Source organism: Volvox carteri (assembly GCF_000143455.1).
Source record: "Volvox carteri f. nagariensis unplaced genomic scaffold VOLCAscaffold_44, whole genome shotgun sequence".
NCBI classification, from domain to species: domain Eukaryota; kingdom Viridiplantae; phylum Chlorophyta; class Chlorophyceae; order Chlamydomonadales; family Volvocaceae; genus Volvox; species Volvox carteri.
In genome coordinates this window covers 81,543-89,904 of record NW_003307587.1, presented here as the reverse complement: position 1 = coordinate 89,904, position 8,362 = coordinate 81,543, and the positions used below count along the sequence as shown (strand labels likewise).

The 8,362-nt window shown below is 53.8% G+C and overlaps 1 protein-coding gene across 1 annotated transcript; it reads left to right on the top strand.

The window, feature by feature from the left end:
* Positions 1 to 6,602: 6,602 nt before the first annotated feature.
* On the top strand, positions 6,603 to 7,918 carry VOLCADRAFT_95428 (uncharacterized protein; the record flags this gene model as incomplete). The annotated part of the gene is made up of 2 exons (XM_002954603.1): positions 6,603 to 6,737; positions 6,785 to 7,918. 2 exons carry the CDS (start codon positions 6,603 to 6,605, stop codon positions 7,916 to 7,918), a joined length of 1,269 nt encoding a protein of 422 aa, XP_002954649.1.
* Positions 7,919 to 8,362: the final 444 nt, after the last annotated feature.

The following is an 8,362-nucleotide window of genomic DNA, read 5'->3' as shown; positions in this document are numbered from 1 at the left end:
GAGCCTGGGAGGTTGGGAGATTTGGGGACTGGGAGATTGGGAGCCTGGGAGATTGGGAGGCTAGGAGACTGGGGGATTGGGAGATTGGGTGACTGGGAGACTGGGAGCCTAGAAGCCTGGGTGACTGGGAGACTGGCAGATTTGGGCAGCCTGGGAGGCTGGGGGACTAGGAGCCTGGGAGACTGGGAGGTTAGGAGCCTAGGAGATTTGGAGCCTAGAAGCGTGGGAGGCTGTTAGGCTGGTCTGGGCTAGGAGCCTGGGAACCTAGGAGCCTGTGAGGTTGGGAGGCTAGGAGACTGGGAGACTGGGAGCCTGTGTGACTGGCAGACTGGGAGACTGGGAGCCTAGGAGACTGGGGCACTGGGAGCCTAGGACGCTGGGTGACTGGGATGCTGGGAGCTAGGGGACTGGGAGATTAAGTAACTGATAGACTGGGAGCCTAGAAGCCTGGGTGACTGGGAGACTAGGAGCCTGGGAGGCTGGGAGCCTAGGAGATTTGGAGCCTAGAAGCGTGGGAGGCTGATAGGCTAGGAGGCTGGGAACCTGGGAGCCTGTGAGGTTGGGAGCCTGGGAGGCTAGGAGACTGGGAGCCTAGGGACCTGGGAGGTTGGGAGCCTGGGAGGCTAGGAGACTGGGAGATTTGGAGGTTGGGAGATTTGGAGGCTGTTAGGCTGGGAGCCTAGGAGCTTGTGAGGTGGGGAGGCTAGGAGACTGGGAGCCTAGGAGCCCGGGGGACTGGGGGATTTGGGGACTGGGAGATTGGGTGACTGGGAGGCGGGGAGTCTGGAAGCATGTGAGGCTGGGAGATTTGGATCCTGGGAACCTTAGAGGCTGGGAGCCTGGGAGGTTGGGAGATTTGGGGACTGGGAGATTGGGAGCCTGGGAGATTGGGAGGCTAGGAGACTGGGGGACTGGGAGATTGGGTGACTGGGAGACTGGGAGCCTAGAAGCCTGGGTGACTGGGAGACTGGGAGATTTGGGGACTGGGAGGCTGGGAGCCTAGGAGCCTGGCAGACTGGGAGATTAGGAGCCTAGGAGATTTGGAGCCTAGAAGCGTGGGAGGCTGTTAGGCTGTTAGGCTAGGAGGCTGGGAACCTAGGAGCCTGTGAGGTTGGGAGGCTAGGAGACTGGGAGACTGGGAGCCTGTGTGACTGGCAGACTGGGAGACTGGGAGCCTAGAAGCCTGGGTGACTGGGAAACTAGGAGCCTGTAAGGCTAGGACATTTGGAGCCTGGGAGACTAGGAGCCTGGGAGCTAGGGAAACTGGGAGCCTAGGAGCCTGGGACACTGGGAGCTTGGGAGACTGGGACACTGGGAGCTTGGGAGACTGGGACACTGGGAGCTTGGGAGGCTGGGACACTGGGAGCTTGGGAGGCTGGGACACTGGGAGCTTGGGAGCCTGGGACACTGGGAGACTGGGAGCCTAGGGACCTGGGAGGTTGGGAGCCTGGGAGGCTAGGAGACTGGGAGACTAAGAGACGGGAAGCCTGTAAGGCTAGGACATTTGGAGCCTGGGAGACTAGGAGCCTGGGAGCTTGGGAAACTGGGAGCCTAGGAGCCTGGGACACTGGGAGCTTGGGAGACTGGGACACTGGGAGCTTGGGAGACTGGGACACTGGGAGCTTGGGAGGCTGGGACACTGGGAGCTTGGGAGGCTGGGACACTGGGAGCTTGGGAGTCTGGGACACTGGGAGCTTGGGAGTCTGGGACACTGGGAGCTTGGGAGTCTGGGACACTGGGAGCTTGGGAGTCTGGGACACTGGGAGCTTGGGAGTCTGGGACACTGGGAGCTTGGGAGCCTGGGACACTGGGAGCTTGGGAGACTGGGACACTGGGAGCTTGGGAGACTGGGACACTGGGAGCTTGGGAGACTGGGACACTGGGAGCTTGGGAGACTGGGACACTGGGAGCTTGGGAGTCTGGGACACTGGGAGCTTGGGAGTCTGGGACACTGGGAGCTTGGGAGACTGGGACACTGGGAGCTTGGGAGTCTGGGAGATTTGGAGACTGGGTGCCTGGGAGGCTGGGAGTTTGGGAGACTGGGAGCCTAGGAAGCTGCGAGGTTGGGAGCCTGGGAGGCTAGGAGCCTGGGAGTCTTGGAGCCTGAGAGCTTGTGAGCCTGAGATTTTGGGAGCATACTAGTCTGGGAGCGTGGAAGACTGGTAGGCTTGGGGACTGGGAGGTTGGGAGATTGGGAGGCAGAGAGCCTTAGAGTTTGGGAGCTTCCAACTCGAGTCTGCAAGGGTGGGAGGCTTGGGGCCAGGTTGGCCAGACCTAGGAGGCTGGGTGGCTGCGGGCCAGAGTGGGAGCCTGCCCCAGACTGGGAGACTGGAGGCCAATAAGCTGATCGACAAACAGGTCCCCCACATACCCGCTTCAGTACTAGTACACCATCCATCGCCTCTGGTCTTATACAGTGGATACCCCTACTCACGTGCGGAACCTGACACTTGTATTACTCAGCACAAGCTGCACGAATACCAACCCTTCACAGACTGGTTAATTTACGACTCAACATAGCCAGTGTCGCGATATGTCTCGGATTATGCTTGCCGAACGCATTCATATGACCAGCGGGGCGCGAAATGACCAGCAGGGCTAATATGACAGGCCATTAGAAAGTGACCAGATTCCATCGTTAATACTTCCAACAGGTCTTATCCCATCGTGCCGGCTCGCCGTCGGCCCCACTTTAAGCCCTATTTCTGTCTTGCTTAACAGCTGTTTGTTTGCTTGATATGCATCTTTATTACTATCAACCGTTTATTGGCTACAAGTGATGTAGGATTGTAACGACATTAATTGTCATATGGAACGAAGGATAAGGCCCACTGAACTGATCCTGATATATGTGGCACATTCGCATCTTGGGTATCTTTTTTCATTGAGCACTTGCTTAATATTTCTTCCCATCAGCGTAGGGCCGTGCATTCTTAATAGGCAGCAGGCGGCTTATCCGTGGACAAGGCCAGCCGGCCGCCGTCTCATTTCTCCAATATATGTGTGCCTCTTATCGCGTCCAATCCTTGAATATTGCATATGTTGGACATGAGAGACGCGTATTTCATTAGGCATTCGGCATGCCTGCTTTTCACCTCCTGTAGCCCTGGCTCTGCAGGTAGTGGAGGCCAGCTCACATGCAACCGCAGGTCATGTCATCATGCATGACGTGTAAGTGAACAGGTATGAAAGCGACAGTTTACAGGTGGACGCCTTGAAGGTGTTGTCGTTCCGGACTAACAGTGATGGTCTGCTGGATGGTAAGCAAAACATATCTTTGTCATTGAAACATGCGCACTTACTGACTGTATTTTGCAATCAATATGTGTAGATCAGGAATAGCGACAGCAATTTTTGAGTCCGCAGGATTGGACTCGTTCGCGAATGCTGTTCACTGCTCCTTACGAGCAGAAGTTTTCAAACCGTAAACTATTCACTGCTCCTTACGAGCAGAAGTTTTCAAACCGTAAACTACTATTGCATGATATTACTTTGGCAACAACAGGACAAGCTTAGCTAGTCGGATCCATGATTAACCAATCGAGCACCGTTTGTCTTCGTTGCGTGGCACTTGCCTGTTTATCCATGCGGTCAACTTTCCTGCCTCTACCGAATTTTTTGTCATTTGAGACATTTTAGAAATGCTGCTGTGCGTCACCTGAACGCCTGTATGTCACGTTGCTGCTGTTGGAAGTTGGCGTGATAAAGTAGTGCTCCTCATGACATGTATAGTGTCTTGACAGCAATGTTACGCTTCCTGCATAGGTCGCTTTCGGACTGCAGTGCTGGAGCCAGCCCAGTTTCTGTCTCGGGTCTCTGCACGCCCGGACGATGTGTTGCAGCGTATGGCGCTACGCTGATTTTGGCAACTGAGATCAGCTGGGCAATGCAGCATCAGCGTCCAGCATGTTGTCCCCGTTGTTAAATCGCCTCATAAGCGCTAACGGTTTGCTTTTCGATATTGGGGTTGTCAAAATGTGTTCGGTGTCCAAATCCCTTGTTAAGAAGTATAGTACTACCCTTTACAATTTAGGAGGTTGCATGTGGTGGTCGACTACAGTAGTGGCCACTCCCATCTCATTTGTGTCAGATTTCCTGCCTTCTGGTGAAAAATTGTAATTCCTAAGAGATTATTAATTATTCAGAATGACAGACAGAATCAATGTCATGTACAAATGTCCAAGTACATCTTCCAGACAGAGTGGACCTGACTTTTCCCTGGGCTACAGTTGTACATCATTTGTTAGATAATACTGACATCAGCTGCTTTTTTTAAAAAATGGGGTTCTGGACTGAGCTGCCCAGACTAGAGTCACAGGGATATGTCACACAGGAGATGAACAAGGATCTGGAGTTAAACTGGCGGCTCCTCACTGGGCGGTCTGCAATTCACAGAGGTTTTGGTTCATGCGGCTTTGGAAAAAGGTGGATATGCTGCGTGTTGTTTGTGCGCGGTCTGGGACAGACCATGGTCTAAGCTCCTGCACTCTATCAGCTGCATATTCGGAACAGCGATTCCGAGCACGAGTTGTCTCAGGTCAACACGCTTGTGCCATTACAGTTTAATAGCTATCTGTTTACAGTCTGCATATCTGGACCAGGCTGTGCGGAAAACGACTAAGTCAACGCCTGCCGCCTGGGGCAAGTACTCAGCTGTTGGGTTCAAACTTGCGGATCACAACAATACTGTTCGGAGTGAAACGACTAAGTCAACGCCTGCCGCCTGGGGCAAGTACTCAGCTGTTGGGTTCAAACTTGCGGATCACAACAATACTGTTCGGAGTGAAACGACTAAGTCAACGCCTGCCGCCTGGGGCAAGTACTCAGCTGTTGGGTTCAAACTTGCGGATCACAACAATACTGTTCGGAGTGAAACGACTAAGTCAACGCCTGCCGCCTGGGGCAAGTACTCAGCTGTTGGGTTCAAACTTGAGGATCCAAAAAGTGCTGTTGGAATTGTCCAAGTTACTTTCTAATGTGACTATGTACCACGCATCGGAAAATGTGTATGGTTCTTGGGGAGAGTCTATATGTGAATGCCTGTCCCCATAGAATCGTGGTATTGTGTTGTGTGTTAAAATTGTTGATGTGACAAATGTAATTAAGCCGGATTACTTCCTATGGCATGAGTTCTGGCATGGGTCAAGACGACAGCATTACTTCATTTTTGGTTGGGTTTCTTGTCCCTGCTGCTGCCACCCTTTAGCATTAGTTCAAAGTCCTGGGTTCGATGTCTGCGAACCCATGACATTGCTTGGAGCCGGGGATTATGGCTAGCTTCCGAGATGTGGAATTGATGGACCAGATTCGCGCAGTGTATTGGTGTGAATGGACGAGAAGGGAGCCTAGGCGACAGGGGTCACCGGCCTTGGACTCACAGTTAGTACAGCAGTTGTAGTCATGGTGGACGGTGCTGTATAGTGGCTAGGAATGACATTGTGTTCCAGGGGCCCAGAAAACTCCTACACTGTAACCTTTCAACACATAGCATAAAGATTAACATGACAGGTCACACCCGCCTTTTTTTCTCGTGTGGACTGCCTTCAAGGTCAGCGCCGGTGTGAAAGGTAGCTGGACTGCCGTACAGGTAACCGCCCACCATTCTCGGCCCTGTAGTACTGCCGTACAGGTTACCAACCGTCTTCCTGGGGTGAAAGGCTACCGCCCGCCTTTTTTGGCAGTGGGGCGTGGCCGCATTCCATAAAATTGTGGAGATATTATGGAAAAGGACATGCCATTTTATGGAAAAATAGGACCTCATTCTATGGAAAAAGAGAGCCTCATTTTATGGAATCTCGACCCCCCCTTTTTCCCAGAGTGTGAAGCCTGCCCATGTACATCTGCTTTGAATTTCCTCGGGGCACGCTGACCGCAGCAGGTAGTGGTGATAGATAGAATGCGTTCTTTTGCTCATGGATGGATACAGGATGGAGGGCAATGCCGGCCTCTGAGATGTGCAGCTGGCATTCTAGGTTAGGATTGGCGCGGGAAGGACTGCTAGCCAGCGGTTGTACGGATTTTTGTGGGGGTTTTCAATCACTACTGTAAATTCTATCATTTGGGAGGGAAACGAACTAATACTGGCGCGCGTGAATCAACATTCTTCCTATGCTTGGTTGCATCAGTCGCCGGTATGAAACAGTAATTCATAAAAGTTCCTAGCAGAAACCATGGAGTCATTTCACAGAGGAATAGTAGCTTGCTAAAACTTTTCAAGTATACGTCTTCCATGCCAGTGACGGGTAGGTGATTCGTCTCGGCGTGCGCAGGTAGTTTTTCACCTCAAGGCTTTCCCCATTTTCACGGTCACATTCATTTATCACAGTATCTTTACGACATACTACATTTATAAATGATGGGAACTTGACAAGTTTGTCTGCTAGTCGACGATTGCTGGCGAAACATCGAACGTGGCCTGCCCGCAGGCCTCCAGCAGCCGTTGCCGAGTGGAAGCTAGCTGACTGATGCAAGCATGACAACTAACGGGCAATACATGTTGGTGTCAGCGCATACACGCGGCGCAAGGACATCAAACTCTGAGCACCATAAGCTGCGCCAACAAACTGCGCCATCAACATACTTCAAGGAGGAGGCGCATTACCATGATGCTCCTGCTTATCCTGACAACGAAGCTCCTGGGATTTGGCGGCGACTGGCTGCCGAAACTAAACATCAGCCGTCCATCAGGCAACCCAGCTACCGAGCTTCCAAGCCGCGACCATCTACGAACGGACGTGGTGGGATCAGCAGCGCCCGTCCACAAACAGCCTTCTTTTCTCGCCAGGAATACAATGAATACAATGAAGATGACAGCTGGGACCAGTTATTAGAATCATATGGGGAGATAGGGGAATCAGTGCCGCAACAACATGTCGCAACGCCGGCCAAACAGCAATCCTCTGGATCCTCAGGAAGCGCCCACCAGCACCATCTCAACGGTCTGCCTGTACGACACCCCTCTGGACCTCTCCCGGGTATGCCCTTTCTCAGCGAGCTCGTTAGCCGGTACCCTGTACGACAAGCACCCGCCACCGGGCCCCAAATTTCGCTGGTTTCGGGGCAATTGTACATCAGCAACCGACTTCGTGAAGCCATGTCGGTGCGGAAAGCGACATCCGCGACGACGACGACGACGACGCCGGAGGCGACGTCGTACTCTGTGACGTCATCAGCACCTGTTGCCGCTACTGCTGCTGCTAACGCCGCCGGCGGCGGCGGTGGTTTTCCCACGCGGGATATGTTCGTACCCACGTACGCAGATCTGCCGTTCTCTCCCGGCGGCTACATGCAGCAGCGTCGTGCGGAGAGGGAGCAGCGCGCGTTATGCACGGCGGGGCAACACCAGCACCAGCACCAGCAACGCAACAAGCTGCAGCAGCAGCAGCAGCAGCAGCAGCGCTCGACCAGCAGCCGACCCACCACAGGGCTCGTCCCGGACTCGGCAATCCAACCCCGTTTAGCAAAATCGCCGCCCACGGGTCGGTCACCATCTGCAACAATTGCCAGCGGGCGAAACGGCGGCGGCGGCGGCTGTACGGCGGGCAGTGCACGGCAGCGTGAAGTACGGGAGGGCGTGGAGCGCTGGCTCGAAGCGAGTGAAAGCAGCGGCTTCGATCCCGAAGATGCCAACGGCAGCGGAGGCGGCGGTGACGGCCGTGTGCTGACGCGGCATGACCTGTCGGGTGATCCGAGCTTGATATACCGCAAGTACGGCATCTTTAGGACGTACGGCAAACAGTCGCAGGTTCTTTGGCCATCGATGTCGATGCCAGTGACTGCGTCGCGAAGCGGTCTCCGGGTGGCTTTTGAACGTAAACGGACGAGCTCCGGAACCAGTGGCGGTGTTGGTGGGGCATCACCCAAGCGACCTTCCTCGCAGCCGGTGCCTTGGGCTCCGCTGCGTCAGAGTGCCTGGTGAGCTTGTAAACATCATCATCATCATCATCATCATCATCATCGACAGCAGTAGCAGTAGCAGTAGCAGTAGTGCAGGCGAAGTAGCAGGTGCAGTAGCAGCTGCACGAGCTCGTCTAGATGCTTCTCATATAATGGTATCACGACAGGTAGGAAAGTACGGAAAGTACGGAAAGTACGGATTCGCGGTCAACGTGAACCTGCGGAGGACGTACCAGTACGGAAGTTCGACTCTTTTTGGCCATAATAAAAAAAGGATAAAAAAAGTAAAGTCATCGTGATGTCGATAATTCCTCCCTCCCCCTTTCGCTGCAAAGATCCCCTAACAATGTTACTGATCGATACGCACACTTTGTACGAGTGTGTGTACGCGCGCGCGTGTGTGTGTGTGTGTTATCAAAATGTGGGTGTTGGGCATTCGAATGGGACGGATCATGGGTGCCCGCGG